This window comes from Hyperolius riggenbachi, chromosome 4, assembly GCF_040937935.1.
Source record: "Hyperolius riggenbachi isolate aHypRig1 chromosome 4, aHypRig1.pri, whole genome shotgun sequence".
Taxonomy (NCBI): domain Eukaryota; kingdom Metazoa; phylum Chordata; class Amphibia; order Anura; family Hyperoliidae; genus Hyperolius; species Hyperolius riggenbachi.
Window position 1 is genome coordinate 157,243,988 of NC_090649.1, and position 21,927 is coordinate 157,265,914.

General features: G+C 44.0%; 1 protein-coding gene across 3 annotated transcripts in view; it reads right to left on the reverse strand.

Moving 5' to 3' along the window:
* The window catches only part of LEKR1 (leucine, glutamate and lysine rich 1), a 319,504-nt gene that overhangs the window by 91,124 nt on the left and 206,453 nt on the right, over window positions 1-21,927 (reverse strand). For 2 of the 3 annotated variants that reach the window (XM_068280847.1, XM_068280848.1), the window contains exon 11: window positions 14,322-14,486. In XM_068280847.1, coding sequence (XP_068136948.1) covers window positions 14,322-14,486 — 165 coding nt within the window. Of the gene's footprint in view, window positions 1-3,138; window positions 3,439-14,321; window positions 14,487-21,927 lie in introns of all 3 variants that reach the window. The other variant, XM_068280846.1, reaches the window with a different exon arrangement.

A 21,927-nucleotide genomic window follows, 5' to 3' on the forward strand; every position in this document is an offset into this window, starting at 1 on the left:
AGGTGGGTTTTCAGTCTGGATTTAAACACGTCCAGGGATGGAGCTGTCCTGATCTGTTGAGGTAAGGAGTTCCAAAACGTAGGGGCAGCATGACAGAAGGCTCTGGGACCAAAAGTTTCCAAGTGGACTCTGGGTATGACTAGATTATTAGAACCTGTTGATCTGAGAATGCGGGGATTGCTACGCAGCTGCAACATATCTTTCATGTATCCAGGGCCTAAATTATTCAGGGATTTAAATGTCAGTAGGCCGATCTTGAATAGGACCCTCCATTCTATAGGTAGCCAGTGAAGGGAGTGCAGGACTGGCGTTATGTGGCAGTGACGGGGTTGGTTGGTTAGCAGTCTGGCAGCAGTATTCTGTATCAGCTGTAGTCGGTACAAGACCTTTTTTGGAAGGCCAGTGTAGAGAGCATTGCAGTAGTCCAGTCGGGATGTGATGAAGGCGTGGACTAAGGTTGGCAGATCTTCTGGGGGTATGAGGTGCTTGATTTTTGCAATGTTCTTCAGGTGAAAATAGGATGATTTCACCACAGCAGAGATTTGAGTTCTGAACTTTAAATCCCAATCAATTAGAACTCCCAGGCTACGCACATGATCAGAGCTGCGCAGATCCGTGCCTCCTATTCCCAGTGGTGAAGACTGCAAGTTAAGTTGTTTTGTTATCATGCTCTGCCCTCCTATCAGAAGGACTTCAGTTTTGTCTGCATTTAGTTTCAGCCAGTTGTCATTCATCCATTGCTGTAGTTCACGTAAGCAGGCGTTTATAGTTAGAGTTGGGTCTGTCACACCAGGCTTGAAGGAAAGATATAGTTGAGTGTCGTCTGCATAGCAGTGGTATGTCAGGCCATGTTTTTGGATTAGTTTTCCCAGCGGTAACATGTAAATCGTGAAAAGCAGGGGAGAGAGGATTGAGCCCTGGGGCACCCCATACCTAAGTGATACAGGGGTAGACAGGAAGGGCCCCATAGACACTTTGTGGGTTCTGCCACTCAAGAAGGATTGGAACCACTGAAGAACTATGCCATCAATGCCGCAGTATTCCTGTAGCCTGTTTATCAAGATGTCATGGTCAACTGTATCAAAGGCTGCAGAAAGGTCTAGCAGTATGAGGATGGAGCACTCTCCTCTGTCTCTTGCCATGAGCAGGTGCTTGCATATTTGGATGAGGGCCGTTTCAGTGCTGTGGTGTTTCCTGAAGCCAGACTGGAATGGGTCATAACTGTTGTTTTGTAGGATTTTGGCTTCTAGCTGGAGGTAAACAGCTTTTTCAATTAGCTTGCCCAGAAAGGGAAGGTTAGAGACAGGTCTGTAGCTGGTCATTGCATCTGGGTCCAGGGAGGGTTTTTTGAGGAGAGGCCTGATGATTGCTTCCTTCAGTAAAGCAGGAAATATCCCTGATTTTAAGGAACAGTTAACAATTTTTAGGAATACCGGTACGAACAGGTCGGGGCAGTTCAACATGAACTGTGTTGGGCCAGGATCTAGGTCACAGGTAGTTAGGCGGACATGAAGGAGGATGCTTGATGTGACTTCTTCATCAATTTCTTTGAAGTTTGACCAAGGTGTTACATTGTCTCTGCTAATGGTCTTCGGCGCTATATTAGGCTCAGATGCTGTAAGTTGGATGTCGGACCTTATAGCGGAGACTTTGTCTGTGAAGAAATGGGCAAATTGGTCACAGAGGTCCTTTGAAGACTCGATGTTAAGTTTTTGACATGCCGGGTTGCAGAGTTTTTCCACTGTGCGGAACAGTTGGGCTGGTTTGTTAACTGCATTTGCAATCTCTTGTGATAGAAAGGATGATTTTTTTCCCGTGATTACCTTTTGGTAGCTCTTCAAGTGGAGGATTAAGGCATGTTTGTCTTCTGGGGACTGAGATTTGCGCCACAGTCTCTCAAGTTTTCGGCCTTGTCTTTTCAGCTCTTTTATAGCGTTATCAAACCACTGTGCATGATGGTGTGGAGTAAGATATTTGGTGCGCAGAGGAGCAATGGTCTCAAAGGTGGAGGACACACATTTGTTGTATTTAAACACCAGAGTATCAGGGTCCAAGCTGGAGTCAGTCAATTCATCAAAGCTAAGGTTATCTCGGATATGTTGAGGTGTTAGCCCTTTTACATTGTTTTTACACAAAAATGCATGCGAAAACGCATGGAAAAACGCATGTCAAAAATGCACGCGTTTTTCCTATTAATTACATTGTATGCGATTCGCACACCGCGAATTACGATGGCTCTGCCGTGCAGATTTTTTCTGCACAGAAAACGCTAAGAAATCCTGACAAGTGGAAACGGGCCCTTAGGGTAACTTTTACTGCATTTCATGTGTCGGAGATAATGTTTGCTACATTTCATGTGTTGGAATATTATTTAAAGATTTTGGTCCATATTGGCACAATAGCATCACGCTATCAACGATGTCCAAGGATTACTGAAGACCTAAATAACTTTAACTAGTTATGTTGCAGGAATAAAAGGACAGAGCGAGGCCCGGGAAGGCTGTATAGTATCCAGAGCCTCCCCTCTACTTAGGCATGGATCTAACCTGAAGTGAGTTTCCTTACCTCAGGCTTGCTTTATTATTAAAATGAGAGATCAAAAGAAGTCAAAGGTCCATACACAATTCTCCTTGTGGTCTACGAATCCTGCGGCTGAACGATCACACCGCACCATCCCCTGTACATATTACCCTGCAGCAGAGTACACTGACAGGGCAATAAGTGTAGCACTGCCCCCCCCCTCCCCCCTCAGTGACGCACCCCCTGCTGGACAGGAGGTAAGTCACTGGATTACCATCGCTCTAAGTATGCACGCCGCAACCACAATCATTTGTGCACACTTGCTGCGTCTCCATAGACTTGCATTGCTGCATAATCTGTAGGGTAAGCACAGATCATGCGGCAACACACTGCAGAGTTTGCAGCGGCCTTGCGTTGATTTTGCTACTTTGGTCGTACTGCATCTCCATAGACTTACATTGCCCTCGCGACGAGCTGCAGCAGGGAGAGTACCACGATGCTAAGAAACGTGGTAAACGTGAAAGTAGCCCAAGACTTTCATTGCAGGATTGTTCCTCCAATAAAACTGTACAGATAAATTATACTCCCTAATGAATCCAGCATCTTGCAGCATCTTACTTCTTGTGTCACTTGCTCCAGCTGCTGTCTTGACTCTGCAAGGTTTTGGCTCATTTCTGACAGGTGAGCAGCCTTTGTGTGAATGTCTTTCATCAATTCCTCCGTAGAAGAAGTATTGAGCTCATGTTCTCTTTTCAGTCGGAGCTCCAGCTCAGAAATAATTCTTTTTAATTGTGTCATTTCAGAGTCTTTGGCTTGATTTTTCTCTGTAAGTCTCGATTGAGTTTCTTGTAACCTTTTTTCTAACATATCCATTTCAGCCTGTAGTTCTGCACATTCTTTAGATATCATTGTTGGGATCTGCAAAATATGGATGGAAACTGTATACATTATTTTAAGATCCAATACTTAGTAATAAGCAAAATATTAGAAAGTAGCCAAAGGACCATTAATAATATAGAAGGAATAGTAAGCAAAAGCAACACAACAGTAATTACGTAAATGACTGAGGAACTGTGTTTGGTTAATTTGGACTGCAACTTTTTCTGAATAGCCCCAAACACTCCCAAAAATCAGAGTTAGGACTTGTTTACAGAAGCCTTCATACAGTGCAGGGATTGATACTTTCTTATTTCCCATTCTTATTTCCACTGTATAAGAGAAACAGAAGTATGTGCTCGAACCAAGCAATGCCTGTCTTATAATGGCTGCCCAAATGTCAACTGATCAAATTTAAAGGCACAGCATGTGCAAATTGCATCTGCTTGCCAGAATATGCAGGACTTAAATAAACTACTCCTGCTATAGCCCCACACAGTTGCGGCGCTTCCAGGCAGCGAAAGATTGCTAGTGCTGCTCCCCTTTCTTGGGGGCATAGGAGGCCTACACAGGTGCTCCTGTTGAGATGCAATCTATTTTGAGGTGTGTGCTTGGACCAAGCAAGCACCTGTCTTATAATTTGTGTAGTAGTCATACGACTTCTACCTTCATGGTGGTGGTGTTTGTGTGGGGGTTGTGTGGATGGTTCCCCTTGGTGGAGGAGCTCCCAGGAGGGGGACTGCCTGCACTCCCCCTCGCCCCAGTGCTGGCGCTCCCAAGTCATGCAGTTTTCATACTTTTGCAGTTTGATGCAATTCACAATAAGGTGGGGAGTATTTCCTGGAAGGGGGGGGGGGGGGGGAGAACTGTGGGCATCCACCTGGTTGGTAGCCAAATTCGGAGGAAGCTGTCTGTGTATCTCTGCTCCACCCAATTTTAAGACAGTTGCTTGCTTGGTCTGAACACATACCTCTGTCTCCTTTATGTAGTAGCTATACTAATTTCCCTAAGCCTATCTTGCACTACTGAGACATGAGTTAAAAGGGACCCTGTGCTGCAAGAGATACTGAGGCTGCCATATTTATTTCCATTTAAACATTGCCAGTTGCCTGAGTCCGGCTTTACACTGCAGATTGGTGGTGCAACGGCCGCACCACACCGCCAAAACTAGGCCTTTGGGGATTACCATGTTAGTACTGTATGTGGTAATCCCCGGTCTAGCTTCCAGCCAAGCAGAAAGTGACGCTCACTTCCTGGTTGTCAATTGATGTCGTGAGACGGAAGCGTAGTTCTAAAATATGCTTCTGCGCATGTGCAATGCTGAAAATTGCGGGTTTTTAAAGACAGGCATGTTGTGATAGACTTACATGACTTCTGGCCTGACACAGATCACCACAGGAGCGTCTCTGAGCCCCTGCAGGTCCAATCACTTTAAAGGACATTATCCCCGCACTTTGATTGGCCCAATAGGCTGCCTGTCACTTGACAGGAAACTTGACAGGCAGCCTATTGGGCCAATCAATGTGCGGGGATAATGTCCTTTAAAGTGATTGGACCCGCAGGGTCTCAGAGCAGGACGAGTGGAGCGCTCCTCATAGTGTTAACTCTGATAAGGCATGCTATTTGTCTTAGTGAATCAAGCCCTATGTGTTCTGCCAGGAGATTTAAAAAAAACAAAACAAATTTGCCCAAGCAAATACCCTTGCCACCCACTCTGTTGTCTCCTAAGTTGTTAATCAAGAAACCTATCTCGTTCAGTTTCTCCTTTAGGCATTATGGTTCTGATCCAGTTCTGTATAATTCCTGAAGAAGAAACGTAACGGTTGGAAAGCTTGCAATAAACCATGTACAGTTAGTCATTAAAGAGTCTGAAGTGAGTTAAAAAATCGCTTTTTACCTTATATTGAACATGGGCATGCTTGCCCCTGCTAAAACGCCGATATCCCGCGGCAGAACGAGGGGTCTTTACCCCCCAAATCCCCTCCGTGGTGTCAGAGGATCGCTTCCTGTTGAGGCAGGGCTCATGGCCGCAGCCCTGCCTCTCAGCGCGTCTATCAGCGCGCATCTTCGCCTCTCCCCGCCCCTCTCCCTCTTCCTTCACTGAGAGGGTCGGGGAGAGGCGGAGATCCGCCGCTGATAGATGCGCATGGAGGCAGAGCTACAGCTCATAGCCATGCCTCCATGAGCAGCAAAATCTACGACCAAGTTGGTAGTGGATTTTGCAGGGGTGGGGATTTGGGGGGTAAAGACCCCTCGTTCTGCCGCGAGATAGCGGCATTTTAGCTGGGGCAAACATGCCCATGTGGAACATAAGCTAAAAAGCGATTTTTTAACTCACTTCAGAGTCTCTTTAAAGGTATCACCGGAATCAACGTTTGTTGGTTTGATGTCTGCATTCCCCTTTGCAGTCTGAGTGTGAGAACTGACTAGAGAATCGGAGATAAAAAAATACTTAAAACTTTTGAAACAAGTTGCTAACGTTTGATGTACAACACAATTTAAAAGATAATATTTACAAGCATAATGCTAATTAGTCTTAAATCCAATGACTTTATTTCATGGTGCTCTCCATTTTGGCACTCTGAGTCATGATGGATTGCACTGAACAACTTGAATATGTAGGCTAATTATTCACATCAACCTACTGCCAGAAGGAAGCTTACTGCATGCAGCAGTGCAAAAAGTATTTGCCTACTCCTAATTTCCTTAACTACAGATATTGTTTATGCTGAATAGGGCTGCTCAAATCCGGATCCGGGAGATACCCGGATAGTTGCTTGGACCGCATCATGGGAGGTGCCGAGGGACGGACCGAAGAAGACGTCAGACAGGTAAGATTGACCCCCCCACCCACCCCGCACAGGTAACTGGGAGATATCTGGATAGAACTATCCGGATGTCTCCTGGATCCGGATTTGAGCAGCCCTGATGCTGAATGGTTTTTATTTTACGCAAAAAAATGCAAGGGACCAAATAGCAAATTTTTAAAATACCACTAAGGATATGCTCACATTATAAATCGCTATCGCAAGCGCTGAGCGATTTATTGAGAGGTTTTTTTTCAGCACTTTGCACTTAGAAAATCGCTTTTGCAAAGCGATTCGTTTTTTCTCTTCCTGACGTCAGTCAGGAAGTGAACTCTTTCACCCAGAAATTAATTAATACAATGTATTTATTCATGAAAACGCTCTGGAAATCGCTATACAAAGTGCTTTTTCAAGCGCTTGGCGATTTCCCTATACCTTTCATTGAGCCAAAATACTCATAAAATGGTACAGGCAGCGCTTTTGGAAGCGGATCGCAATCGAACCGCTCATATGTGAACACTCTCATAGGGAATCATTGAAAAAGCGCTTTTAGGGAGATTTTCAAAATCGCCGGCGCTTAAAGAGACTCCGTAACAAAAATTGCATCCTGTTTTTTATCATCCTACAAGTTCCAAAAGCTATTCTAATGTGTTCTGGCTTACTGCAGCTCGTTCTACTATCACCATCTCTGTAATAAATCAACTTATCTCTCTCTTGTCAGACTTGTCAGCCTGTGTCTGGAGGCTGCCAAGTTCTTCAGTGTTGTGGTTCTGTGATGCATCTCCCCCCTCCAGGCCCCTCTCTGCACACTGCCTGTGTATTATTTAGATTAGGGCAGCTTCTCTCTTATCTTTTACAAGCTGGATAAATCCTCCTCTGAGCTGGCTGGGCTTTCACATACTGAGGAATTACATACAGGCAGAGCTGTCTGCACTCTGCAGGAAGAAACAGCCTGACACTTCAGTGGAAGATAGCTGCAGGGGGAAATAAACACACAAATGATCTCTTGAGATTCAAAAGGAAGGGTGTATACAGCCTGCTTGTGTATGAATGTATTTTCTATGTGTGGACATACTGTACATCAACCTACTTCCTGTTTTGGTGGCCATTTTGTTTGTTTATAAACAAACTTTTTAAAACTGTTTTTAACCACTTTTAATGCGGCGAGGTGCGGCTAAATTGTGACAGAGGGGAATAGGAGATGTCCACTAACGCACTGGTATGTTTACTTTTGTGCGATATTAACAATACAGATTCTCTTTAAAAAATCCCGAAAACGCTCTAGGTGTGAACAAGCCCTTACCAGTAATCTAAAAAGCAAAGCTGCCCAACCTCAGTTTCAGCCAAGTGAAAAGTGCTCCTTTAATGACTCTATCAGCCCAAATAAAATTGCTAATTAAGTTCTGGTAACTCTTAAAGCCGAGGTGACTGCAGTCAGCCATGCTGAATCCAAACCTCAATGATTTGTTCACTGTAGTCACCACAAAGGGCCATATGCAAATCCCTTTTTCTCCTAAGTTTTCTCTTAGGTGAAATTGTCACACCTTATCAGTAAAATGCCCTTTAAGTCACCAGCATGCAAGAAAATACTCAGATTAATTTTGACAGTACTTTCTCACATACTTTTTAGTACTTTTTCAGTTGCAGAGTGCTAAAAAGTTATTTTATATAGAAGACGAAAAATTATCTCCTAGGAGAAAACATAGGAGAAAAAGTGAATTGCATATGGCCCAAAGTCTCCAAAAATGCTATGCCTTGATGAAAGGAAACTAAAAAGTGATGATAAAGTTATTGATATATACAGTATATCAGTAAGTCACATCTATAGATTGTGGACCAAACTACAGTGACAGCCTTTATCGCTAAACATTGAAGAAAGAGCAAATTATCCCAGGAAAATGTTGGTTAGCCAAGCTTTCCTCTAAGCAGGTGAAATGGAGAGCATCTTGCAAGGGAGTAGTGTAAAAGCTACCTTTCCCCAAGTTCCAAGTTAGCAGCTTCCTCACTTCAGCCACTACCTGTGACACGTCTAGCATGCGCTGCTGTCTTTATTTTGCAGTCAGTGTCGTCCAGCCTCGCTCTCTGTTTCCAATCCCTGGAGTGCACTGGCTACAGAGTGAAGACCCAGCGGCTGACAGAGAACATGCGGGAGGTGGCGACTGAAGAGAAAATGCCAACAAACTACAGTTGTGTTCAAAATTATTCAACCCCCACTGAAATTGAGTGTTTTGGCCAGTTTGACATTACATAACATAACATTTATAATGAAATAACCACAAATGTCTTTTCTGTGCTCACATCCTTATCAGTTTTATTCAACCCCCAAGTGACATTCATTCTTAGTACTTAGTACAACATCCTTTTTTAGTTATAACAGCTTTTAAACGTGAAGCATAGCTTGACACAAGTGTCTTGCAGCGATCTACGGGTATCTTAGCCCATTCTTCATGGGCAAAAGCCTCCAGTTCAGTCACATTCTTTGGCTTGCACGCTGCAACTGCTTTCTTGTCCCACCAGAGGTTCTCAATCGGATTTAAGTCTGGTGACTGCGATGGCCACTCCAAAATGTTCCAGCCTTTAATCTGCAACCATGCTCTAGTAGACTTGGAGGTATGCTTGAGATCATTGTCCTGATGAAAGGTGCAACGTCTCCCAAGCCTCAGGTTTGTGACGAGCTGCATCACATTTTCATCCAATATCTCCTGGTACAGAAGAGAATACATGGTACCTTGCACACGCTGAAGCTTCCCTGTACCTGCAGAAGCAAAACAGCCCCAAAGCATGATTGCCCCCCGCCATGCTTCACAGTAGGCAAGGTATTCTTTTCTTCATAGGCCTTGTTCTTCCTCCTCCAAACATAGCGTTGATCCACAGGCCCAAACAGTTCTAATTTTGTTTCATCAGTCAACAGAACACTATCCCAAAACTTTTGTGGTTTGTCCACATGACTTTTGGCATACTGCAGTCGACTCTTCTTATTCTTTGGAGACAGCAAGGGGTTGCGCCTGGGAGTTCTGGCATGGAGGCCTTCATTACACAGTGTGCGCCTCATTGTCTGAGCTGAAACTTCAGTACCTGCATCTGACAAATCTTTTTTCAGTTCCTCAGCAGTCACACAGGGACTTTTCTCCACTTTGCGCTTCAGGTAGCGCACAGCAGTTGCAGTCAGCATCTTCTTTCTGCCACGACCATGTAGCGTTTCAACAGTGCCCTTTGCCTTGAATTTGTGAATGATGCTTCCTATGGTGTCTCTTGGTATGTTTAGCATCTTTGCAATCTTCTTATAGCCATTGCCCTTCCTGTGAAGAGAAATCACCTCTTCTCTTGTCTTCCTGGACCATTCTCTTGAGTTCACCATGTTTGTAAACACACCAGTAAATGTCTAGAAGGAGCTGAGTATCACAGTCATTTTAAATCTGCCTAATTGGTGCTTATTATGCTTGATTGCTGCTCGTTAACATCCACAGGTGTTTTCAGTACCTGATTGAAAACACTTGAATGAACCTCTGTTCTAAAGAGTGGTAGTCTTTAAAGAGGTTGAATAATTGTGTCAATGAAGAAATCACACAAAAAAAATAATTTATTACTGTATTACAAAAACAATTGATGTCATTTTAGTTGCATTTGGTTCTTTAAAAAGTCCTTGTAAGATTTCATTCTGAACACAATAACAATTGCACACTAAATTCCCTAAAACACTTTACAGCATTGGGGGTTGAATAATTTTGAACACAACTGTAAAGCGCAGGAAACTATACATTACCTGTCCAAGTGTCTCTGCATTAGGAGAAACATCATAGGGAGATCACTAGCACCAACAGGGGAAGAATGTGTAGGAGTTGAAGCATTCTGCTGCATTCTACACAAGTATGGACACCAGTGGCAGTAGATGGAGAGAGGGCCTGAGGAGGAACTCTATGCTGCATTCTGCATTGTAACCAGAGGCAGATTGCTCTAGGCCAAACTTTGCTTTAATATAGCCTTGAGCACGTTTGTAGCAGGCAGTAGGTATGCTCTATGTACTCCAGACTTTTCTATGTTTGATGAAGAAAATCGACGGTTTACTTTAACAAGCATGTCAATAAAATCACCCAGTCACATCCCACACTCAGGAGAAAGACACGTTCGCACCTTCAGTCACTGTGTCACCACCTGTAGTCAGTTATAACTGTGTTCAGAGCTTTGACAAGATTTAATATGGACACTGAGAAAGCTCTTCAAACAGCTGTAAATGAAGATAAGAAGCTGTGAAGTCATATGGACAGGAAACTAGAGCAGTGTGGGGGAAAGGAACACCATAAACGGCTGCTAAGTACACTATTTATACTACAAAGCTTTGATGATTTATGAATGACACATTTCATAAATGTGCAGAAAATAAAATATGAAGGAAAACCGTAAAATACAACAAGCAATGGAGTTGTAAATTAACCATAGTTCAATAAATAATATATAGATATATATCAAAATATCACTTTGATATGTCAGTAAACAGCAAAAATCCAAATCCTAGAACTAAAGATATACAGTTGAGAATTAGTCTAAGCACATGTTGTTTTTACTGTTGTAGAACATCAAAATGTATTGTAACATATTTAGGAACACTAGAGGAACACAAAGGTTAACTGCTGATAGAGAAGAACCACCAAGTATAGGGGTGGGTGGCCAAGGGCCAATTAGGGCCCCTTCAATTGCAATCCCGTTAGTTATATGTACAAGAAGAGGGTCTGCAAGATGAGTACTAAAACCTGTAACTTCCTTTCTTCAAACAGACACAGAATAGCAAAAGAAAGCAACTGACACGTACCAGGCTTACAATCGGCACTTAGTCTTAGATATAACTAAGAACAGATTGTAAGCCCAAAAACTTGCTACCTGGTGTCCATATGAAGAAATAAAGTTACCGGTTTTAGTACTCATCTGAGCCTTGCAGACCCTCTAATACATGTTCCTGTGGGTTTGGCTAACTTGGTCCTGCACTGGTGAGTCCTTCAGGGGGTTAGCTTAGAGCAGGGCTTTTCAACCCTGTCCTCAAGTACCACCAACAGTGCATGTTTTGTAGAAATCCACAGAGGTAGTTAATCAGATCTGCTGAGACACTAAATACCTCACCTGTGCATGTTTGTGTTTTTCTGCAAAACATGCACTGTTGGTACTTGAGGACAGGGTTGGGAAGCCCTGGCTTAGAGCATTTGGACTCTCCTCTTTTTCTGTTAGCTACACATGTTCCTTACCCAGTCGGGCAGAGTAGCGCAGCAGTGAGTTGTGGAAGAATGCTTCAATGCAGCCTCTTCCATACAGGTATTGTCACATGCACAAGAGAAGTATAATATGGAGTGAGGGCTGCAGTGAAAGGAAGGGGAAAGCACTCTTCCACAACTACTGTGCTACTATGGGGGGGGGGGGGGGTGTTGGGAAAAGGGTGACTACACTGTTATAGATATGAAAAATGGGTGATAGTAGGGTGGCATGGTGGCCGCTCTAGTTATGGGGGGAAGGGCATGTGACATGTGGCCACACAGTTATGGATGGGAAGAAGTAACAGTGATGAAGCTGCTGCATTGTTATAGAGGCAGCGTGATATAGTGGCCACACTGTTATGGTGGGGGAGGGTGACATGGCGGACCTAGTGTTATAGTATGAACAGCAATAAGAATGTGCCTCCAACATTGCTCTAGTTTATAATAGTTTATATCTCTTTATAAGACTCAGGTGATGAGAAATCCTAAACATTAGCCTATTCATTAGTCTGCAGAATAAGGACAAAGGTTCTTTTTACACATCAAAACTCCTAGGCACTGAATTCTGGCCAATCAGGGATGGGATTACCAATCTGATCACTGCAATAAATAGTACTGCTGCAGTCAGAAAAGTCTCCCTTCTCAGCTGTTCCACTCCCTGCGGACATCTTGCATCCTCATTTTCTGCCAGAATTGCCGTATTAGCACCCCATTGACTATCTATAGTGTTCACCATATCCCGCCCCTTCCAGTAATTAGCTGTGTTGTAAGGTAAGGTTGTTGGTTTTGCTCGACAGTTCTGCTACCCAGTTACCTTTCTGGGGACCAGAAGAACTGGGATTGGCAGACCTGAAGATGCAGTGGACACTTACTGAAGCTCCACAGAGGAAGAGGTTTAGCACAAATAAAAGGAGGACCATGGACCTTGTTGGGGAGGTCAGTATTACCAGAAAGAAGGCTAAAAAAACATAAACAATGTTTCTACAGTATTTAACACATTCTCATATGCCTTGTATTAGCTTTCCGAGAGCCTGGCCAAGTAAAGGAAGAGCTCATCATTATATTTATGATTGCTCATCTATAGCCGTCTGGCTTCCTCCTGTCCAGAACTGTATACATGGTGACGCTGGTTTACAATCTGTTTATATCAGATGGCAATGAAAAATGGGTGATGTAGATTCTTGCATCCTGTTCCCATTGGCGCTTATCCATCTTTACTTGTGCTTATTGTTCTTTTATGATCTGGCTCTGCAGTGCCATTTATTACATGTGACACACTTTAAATCATACTACTGTTTACTCTTAGCTCGCTTATATATCTTAGAATGACCAGCAATCTTTCTCAAGGCCGTCCTGCCAAGAAATAATATACTGACCTTAGATAGCACTATTCTACGGTTCCTACTGTGTCCTGGTTATTCCCAATGTTCTCACACTGGAACGCTTAACAAAGTGTCTGAAATAATAATATTCTGTCTTTTTTGCAATCTGAAACTAACTGTGGAAAATAACAATTGGAGAAAGCTTCAAATTGTTTGCTGTGTGGTGTCAGCTCTAACCTTCGTATTTCTTAAATGAAGCCCGCAGTGTGTGAAGAGAGAAATAAAACATGAGACAAAGTGTTTCCTTCTCTGCCACTGTACAAAGATTATAGAAAATTGGGAATGGAATTGACAAGTAAACAAGTTAAGGTGCCCATACGTTACTCAATTTGTGGCATTGCTATCTGTCAAATTTGATCATAACGACTGCATCTTCTAGAGACTGATGCTGCAATGTGGCTGCTCGATCTATTACAAATCTGTGTGCACTACACTGGCAGCAAAAGATCCCTCTGTGATCAGATTTGGTCAGAGAGGAATCTATCTTATGGTTGAATCTGACTATCTGCCAAAGATGGATGCAGGCTAGTGATGTGTCTATTCTGCATTGGTCCTGAACAGGTGCCCAAAGGATCAAGTCCCGAACCCTGCCAGGCAACAGTTCTTGTATGTGTGTGAATGAGGCTTTAGGTATCTTCATTTAATCATAAGTAAATTAACACAGCAGCACTCAAAGATGTGGAACTAGAGTTGGGACACTCCCAAGCAGGCCTGGATTTACCTCACAGGAGCCAATAGGCACAGATATCCTAGCACCTTAGACTTCACCCTCCATGAACCTGCAAACCTCCACCAAACTGGTGCACAAGTGTGCTGGCTGTCCCCAGAGGTCAATTCTCCCTCACTTCCCTTGCCCGTTATAGGTAGCTACAGGTGCCCATTAGTATTAGGTAGCCAGAAGTATCCTTAATATAAGTAGCTATAGGTGCCTCTTAGTATTAGGTAGTTAGAGGAACCTCCGTATTAAGTAGCTAGAAGTGCCCCTGAGTGAAGGGAGATATCGTCAGTGGAATGCTGAGAGCAGGGTGAGTAAACCTCTCAATTACACTTTCATCAGGACTCTGCATAAGGTGGGAGTTAGAGAGGCTCTCGGGGAGAGGAGTGAGCTGCCTTTTCATCTTCAGGCACCTGTAGGCTTGTTCCTACCGTACCTTATGGTAAACCAGCCCTGCTTCCAAGTCACAATTCAAACTCTTGCTTAGAACTCAGGTCACTAAGGGATCCAGAGCCTTCCCTCCTCTTAGGCAAGTATGTAGTTTCCCTCCTCTTAGGTGAGTATGTAGTTTTATTTTTAGGATGTTACAGTAGTCCTTTAAGGTGGTGATTTTTTTCTTGCCTAGTTATCTGTAAGAGGCTGAGGCTGTGACAAGGTAAATTATTCAAGGTCACCTTGACTGCCATCTTTGGTGAACCTCCAGTGGTAAAAGATGTGATGTGGTTTACCACAAAAGGGAACCCATAAAACCTTTCTGTGTTTGGCACAGCTGATAACCAACCTTTGCTTCCAGTTCCTTGTACTTGTTCTGGAGCACACTTATAAGTTCACTATGTTTCTGTCTCTCGATCTCGACTTCCATGTTTCCTTCTTCACGTAACCTCCGCTCTGTTACTTCAAGCTTCTGTAGGAACTTCTGCCTTTGATTCTCCAGCTCATTCTGCATCTGTCAAATGACAAGTACAACACTGTGAAGTAAATACCGGGAAGAATCCACAAGTTATTTCAGTTATTGGTATTCTATTTTCAACTCTGCTTTTTCTTTGTTAAAAATCCACTTTGAAAGATCACAAAGCTGCGTTTTCTTTCTCTGAAAAGTTTGTGTTGTTTTGTGAGTGTATAGGTACTTTCAGTAGCTGTTTTTGCAGTTCCTACTGTGATAACAAAGATAAGTAAGGTAAAGTCCAGCCATTGCATTGTTCTACAAGGTAGCTGCATTATATTTGGGCAGTCAAGCTATCTATCTAGTTATGTCTTTGACTATAGCCTCATACACATGCTAGAAGCTTCTTGGCCGAGGAGCCCAGTTGGGGCTATCTCTCTGCCAAGAATCTGTGTTTGCAAGGTGGCCTCATTGTCAGCCAGAGATCTGTAGTGCCAGATTTCTCAGCAGAGTGCGAGCCAAGCCCATTGTTCCCCTACTCACCACGCCCGCTCCAAGCTGCTCTGCCACCTCCTCCTCTATAGCATCACAACACATCACAGGCCTGCTAGTGACACAACAAGCACTGAGCCCCGAGCTATCGCCCACGGGATCAAGCTCTGACCCTGCAGGTTAAAGTGTGTGTGTGTGTGTGTGTGTGTGTGTGTGTGTGTGTGTGTGTGTGTGTGTGTGTGTGTAACCCCCATACTGACACTAAAGAATCTTCAGCTGTGATGGCCATTCAGAATCATCTTGGACAAGTCTCTAGCGCAAGTATAGCTGGCCCCTGATGTTGTTTAGTGGTTCATCTCACCAGGTAAAACTTAAACTATATTTCTTTTTTATGAGTAAACATACTCAATCATGCAGATTACTTTCTGCAAGGCTTGTAGGTACAGATATGCAAGTTGATAATATGTTGTGCAGTATTCTCAAAATCCGGCAATCCTTGCCATTGAGCACCTGGTGTTTGATTGATATAACCCCATCGCTAAACCACTACCAAAGAACAAGCCCATTCTGCTTATATTTACCCTGTCCATAAACAACATCTCCCATAATACACTTCAATTTTGACATCCAATCTCAAAATGTCCAAAAAGGGATGATGGAGTTGATGAAAAAGGAAAAGAGATGGGAAAGTGAAAATGTGTTCATGCTTCAAGAAGACAAACCAGCATGTATTTTGTGCGCTAGCATTTGACACCAAACATGGAGCTAAGCATGCTAAACATAAACATCAAATGGTCTAAGAATCAAAAGTCAGAAGCTATAAAGGCACGACGTTGCTGGGCTACACGGAGGTGGTCAGCTGTGCAGCTGATGACACGCTGTGTTGCTATGCCAGGCGGTGGGTCTCTAGCCTCTGTTCCCATGCCTGATTATTGGCTGAGGTGGTTGTTATTGACCCCCTCAGTCAACTTTAGTCAAACGTGTGTACGAGCGTACCTGAACTCAGAACTCCCTCTCTGCTTTAAAAGATATGCAACAGCATAATAACATTTAAAAAACAAATTTCTTTGTTACAGCTGATACAAATCCTGCAATAAATGTGTCTACTTCCTGCTTTCATGGAAGCAGACATAGGGTTAACATCCTGTGCTCATCCTCTGCCTCTAATACTTTTAGTCATAGACCCTGAACAAGTATGCAGATCAGATGTTTGATACTAAATAAATGTTTGAAACTATATAAAGGGCAGCATTTATACTGACCTGGGGCTTTCTCCAGCCCCCTGTGGACTGAGAGTTGCCTCACTGTCCTCCCAGGCAACTCTGATCCTCTGCTCCGCTGCCCAGTCTCTTTCTTCCATCACCCCCAGTTGCACTGTACTGCACATGTGCAGAATGCTCTCGATGATGGGAGCGCAATGGGGCCACGCACAGCCGGGAAGATGGCGGGGGAGCCCATGGTCCATACGGGGCTGGAGAAGGCCCAGGTATGTATAAATACAGCCCTTTATAATGTCTCAGGTACACTTTAACCACTTGCTGACCACACACTCATACGGATAGCGTCCTGTGCAGCCCGTATCACCAGGGGGGAAAGGTAGGGGGGAATTTCGCTGCGGAGGGGGGCTTTGAGGTGCCCCCCCACCCTGCAAACCTCAGGCAGGCAGGAGCGATCAGACCCCCCACGCACATCATCCCCATGGGGGGGGGGGGAAAGGGGGGCGATCTGGTCGCTCTGCCTGCACCCTGATCTGTGCTGGGGGCTGCAGAGCCCACCCAGCACAGATCACTAAAAACAGTGCTGGTCCTTAAGGGGGGGGGTAAAGGGTGGGTCATCAAGTGGTTAAGTTCAACTGCATTTGCCGCATGCTTGTTTCAGGTGTGTGATTCAGACACTATTGATGCATCATGAAAGATTAGAAGGATGCCAGGCAGATGGAATTATTTAACCTCCTTAGCGGTATGGCCGACACTTTGTTGGGCATACCGCTCTCTGGCCCCAGGAGTCCCCCATAATTAGCTGTGCGGGGAGGCTGCGCTGATTGCTGGATCCAGGTTGGGTAATGTATAAACTGGCTGGATTGGGGGATCGGGAGGTGCTGGACACCTTTACTAGCTAGCCTAGTGCTAGCTACAGGGTTTGCAGCCATGTGAGAAAATGATTTTATTATGGGGGCAAAAAGTAACAAAACCTCCTGAGCGGCGTAATGCTCAGGAGGTTAGTAATGTATAAATATGGCGGCCTCCAGATTCCTCTCACTTTAGTTGTCCTTTAATAAATCAAGTCCTTTGCGTCTTCCTAGGTGGCAAACAAGAAACACAAATTAGGTACAACAGGAGGGCAAGGCACTTTAGTCAGGTAATCAGGGCCAGTTCTAGACTTTTTGCTGCCCGAGGCAAACTTGTGAGGATGCAACCTCCCCCCCCCCCCTCCCTGAATTGTAATGATCGCACAGCACCCGACAATTTGCACCGCACGTTATAGCTGCGGTGAGCCCCCCAAAAAACAACCTCAGTAATAGGTAGCTAGCCAGGCATAGCTGCCCCCAGTATTGGTAGCTAGATACAGTTGCCCCAGTATAGGTTAGCCAGGTACAGTTGCCCCCAGTATAGGTTAGCCAAGTACAGTTGCCCCCAGTATAGGTTGGCCAGGCACTCTCTTCACTTCCTGTTTCCGCCTGGTGCTGCCCCCAGACTTCTGCCACTTGAGGAAGTTGCCTCACTTGGCATCATGGGCGGACCAGGCGTGCAGGTTACTTACACAGAATCTCATAGGTACAGTACAGCAGACTGATTCACTCATGGATCAAAGCAGAAAGCTCTCTGTCTAAAGAACCTGAAGAGATCTAAAGAGCTCACTGCAGTATAACATAGCACAGATCAGACACACAATAAGCAACCTGTAGACGCCCATGCTTTCCTATGACTAGAACTTCTCACTCACATTTCACTCATGTCTGCTGAGCTTGTGTCCTCTATATTACAATACAGCAATGTGCGTCTTTCCAGACAATGGAATGTGATGCCATTCATCAACTGAATGTTACACATCCGCACCAGACCTGCCATGGACCCACAACAAAGACACATATGTGTTACATTAAAAGCAAGAAGTTTTAAACCAGGATGATACCATTTACATTCAGTGCACGCGTTAGCACAATGCACGTGGTGTGAAAGGGGCCAAAATCCCACCTATTCCAAGTGTGGTTTTAATTATTGGGGTTTATTGGTGGACTCACGTTCTGTTGTAGAGAATTTGGTGAGAAGGAATGAGATGCTGTGGTGGGTGAGGAATAAATACGGTAAATCTGACAGAAGAGTTTGGCAGAAATCTCTGAAATATGTAAGAAGCCAGAGTTTGCTTCAGTGCAAAGTATAACATTTTTGGATAAACTACCTTTTAAGGACACAACAACTAGCAGACTTACTACAAAGGTTGCTTCAGGTAAAACATACGCCAAGTACGTTCACAAATAAAACATTCCAAACCTGCAGGGGAAGTCAGAGGCTTGACATTTATTACATACAATCAATAAGATGACATTTTAGGTTAAAGAAGATGTAGAACAGCATAGAAATGAAAGAAAGCAGCCCACCTCAGAGCAAAGTCAGTGCAGTAGCAATTGTAAAAGCGAACCTGCACTCAGAACTTCCTCTCTGCTCTAAAAGATAAGCAACAGCATAATAATCTTTTATGAAAAAACATTTCCTTGTTACCGTTGATACAAATCCTGCAATAAATCTGCAGTGTGTCTACTTTCTGCTTTCATGGAAGTAGACATAGCGTTAATTAACATCATGTGTTTACATATTAGCTGCTCTGTCAAATCAGCCAGCTGACACAGCTGGGGGATCAAATTACACTTGTGATTAGTCACAGATGAGGGGGAATTGGACAGGCTAAACTCTCTAAATACATACAGGGTGCTCTATGTTTTCCTTGTTTCCTGTGCAAGAGTTCAGGTCCCCTTAAAAGCGACCCTGCAGTGAGTCACTACCTCCTGACCTGGAAGTAATATTACTATAAAGATTGGCAAACATTTGTTCATATTTAAAATGGGTGAATACCATCTATTCTTTAGCAACCTACCTCAGTGTGTAAACCGCAGAGAGCTGGCTCAGAAACTGTTCATGAGGTGGTGTTACACCACTAGGGAATCATCTGTGTAGGATGTTGAAGGAATTTCTCTCAAAAAGTTACACAGCTACACATCTGGTGGTGCTGTCCATTCGTTAAAATAGTACGGCAACTGTGCTTTCGTTTTGTCCAAAATATTACAGGTAAGAGAGAGTCAAAATGGAAGTGGACACTTCACTAGCGCTGCCGCTACTACGTTAATTAACATAGTATCGGCCGCGGTAGTGAAGTATTGCGGTCGCAATACTTTACAGCACTTGGCATTTAAAGGCGCACGGGTTACTATGTAAACAGGGCGCGTAACTAAGGCACACTACGCAGCTCGACCGCACAAAGCATGCATACCGCTCGCAAGTTGTTCTTTAACTCAGTGTAGCGAATCGAGCTGATTATCGCTAATATTATTTTAGCAACAGAAACAGCAATCTTAAGGCATTTGAATGTTGCCAAGGTTGTACAATAAAATAAATCCTTCAGATTATAAATATGACTTACTACTGTCTTTCCCAGTAGGTAAGTATTCCTTTATTTTCAGGTGGGAGGGGATTACTCTAAGGAGAGGGGTAGACACTATGTGTATGAGGAGGTGTGTGGTCTCTTACTGCACCTCCCTTGTGGCTGCGTCCCACTCCGTTCCTTGTAACTTCTCCGGTGTATGCGGCAGCATAGTATTAAAGCTGTGAGGTCGCACTTTGACCCTCACGTTGATACTGTACGCAGTACGCTAGGTCGGCTTTGCACTGGCGCTCCCCTCTTGTCATAATCAGTGTGCACCTGGGACGCATCAGCTGGGCGCCCTCACAGCTTTAATACTATGCCGCCACTACACCGGAGAAGTTACAAGGAATGGAGAGTGACGCAGCCACAAGGGAGGTGCAGTAAGAGAACACACACCTTCCCATACACACAGCATCCCATTTACACTAGGTATTATTTTCGGGGGATTGCTTATATTTCGAGAATGCTCAAAATATAAGCTAGGTCTTATTTTCCGGGGATGACATTGTGACGAATATTACGGAAAGTCGTGCGCAAAATCGCCATCGATTTTCGCATGGTCGTGCACAGTTCCTGTCAGTCCTGGGTAAATGCACAATAGATGTCAATTTCCCTCTCTCTTACTGAGAGCAGCAGCCCTCCCCCACATCCTGTGTCAGGAAAGAATTTCACAAGTGGCTAGCTTCCCTGGGCAGAGGCCATTTGGTCACTCAGCTCATCTCCACCAAACCAACTCAAACTGGTTGAGATTCAAATTTCCCTCCAAGCTCATAGCTTCAAACAAAGGGAACATTTACTTTATTAATAATTCAAAATAGGTTTGGCACAGCAAGACAAAAATTACATTTCCTGATATCTAGAAATCAGTTCTATCAGTCACCTAAATTACAATTTTCTAGCTATCAGGAATCTGCAGAGAAACCACTTTATCCGGCATGCGTAGAGCGAATTCGTTAGACTAGGCATGTATAGCCTCGTTTAATACAGAGTCGCATGCTGCTTATGAATATGGTCTCGGATTTGCGATGCACCAATCTTGGGCCGAGTCACACAAATTATTAATAATTGGTACATTCCTTGCTCTGAGTCTGTGGGTGGCAACCTGACTGCCAGGAGGTAACCCTGCCTTAAACACACCTACTTTCCAGGTAGTGACCGCCCCAAAACTCAGGTCAGTAAAAAGTGTTTGCGAGGAACTCCTCCTCAGTTCTTCAATTTCCATCGACCAGGGAAGTCCAGACATGTGCTCAAGGAGAACCGGGCGCATGTTGTGTACAAAGGACTTTTAACCTGAATGCCTACCTTTAAACTGGACTATTTTTCTTCATGCTTCAAATGGACTGCTCAGCTAGCTAAGTAAGAATTTTCTGATTTTATTCCTTTTTATTTTTAAGCTCTGTGTTTATATGTTAATAGGTGTATATAACTGTATGTAATGCATTTTTGTTATTAAACGTTTTAAAAATCGTTTAGCGGTTATGACTTGTTGCTGAACATACACAATCGTACCTATTCTCCTGAAATCGCTACCCTGTGTTTAATAGAAGTATACACTTATAACCCGTATGCGAGAACCCGGCCCAGATATAACGATCTGACCCAGGTTCCTGCATACTGCTAGGGGTTAATAGAGCATTCTCGAAGTCCTAGTATAATTACAGTAGCGGGCTGTGTAACTTGCTTGGTGGCAGATCTTTGAATTGTATGTGTGTGGTGAATCGGTTGGTATCAGAACGCTGCCTTCGCGAGTCAGTTCATCGAATTGCGAACGCGGGTTACTCTTCGTGATGAACAAATGACCGTGTGAGAGGATTTCTGACGCTGATCGATTTACCCCATCCGCAGACCGGCCTAGCGGTCTGTGACAGACATATTCAGGGAAACACGGTATATATTTTGAGTGCAGTATGACCTGGTGTTAGTGGTGGAGCAGCAAAAAACCTCCAAAAAGAGCTCTACAACCCAGGCCTCACCGTGTCACATATCAAAAACCTTTATTGAAAAACTTACAGCAATCAGAACTTGTATCAAGGAAATTCGGATAAAACTCTAAAAACACTTAAAGCATAAGGATAAACCTGACAGCCCCTGCACCCCACGCACGCTTCACATACATCCATTCATGTCATGCAACACATGGGAAGGCCTGCGCATATTGAAAAAATGACCACAGAGCTCTGGGTAGAAAAAAAGGACCAGTTTTCCCCAAGTGTTCAAGAGAAATGCACCAAGCTTTAAACAGAACCTGTCCGTTATAAGTATTGATCCAGGACTTCCTCAGATCAAGCAGTCAGAGCTACGGCAGTCCTTTAAGTACACATAGCAAGGCAGTTTCCGCCACATGAGGTTAAATGTGCAGTTCAGCAAGCTGTTA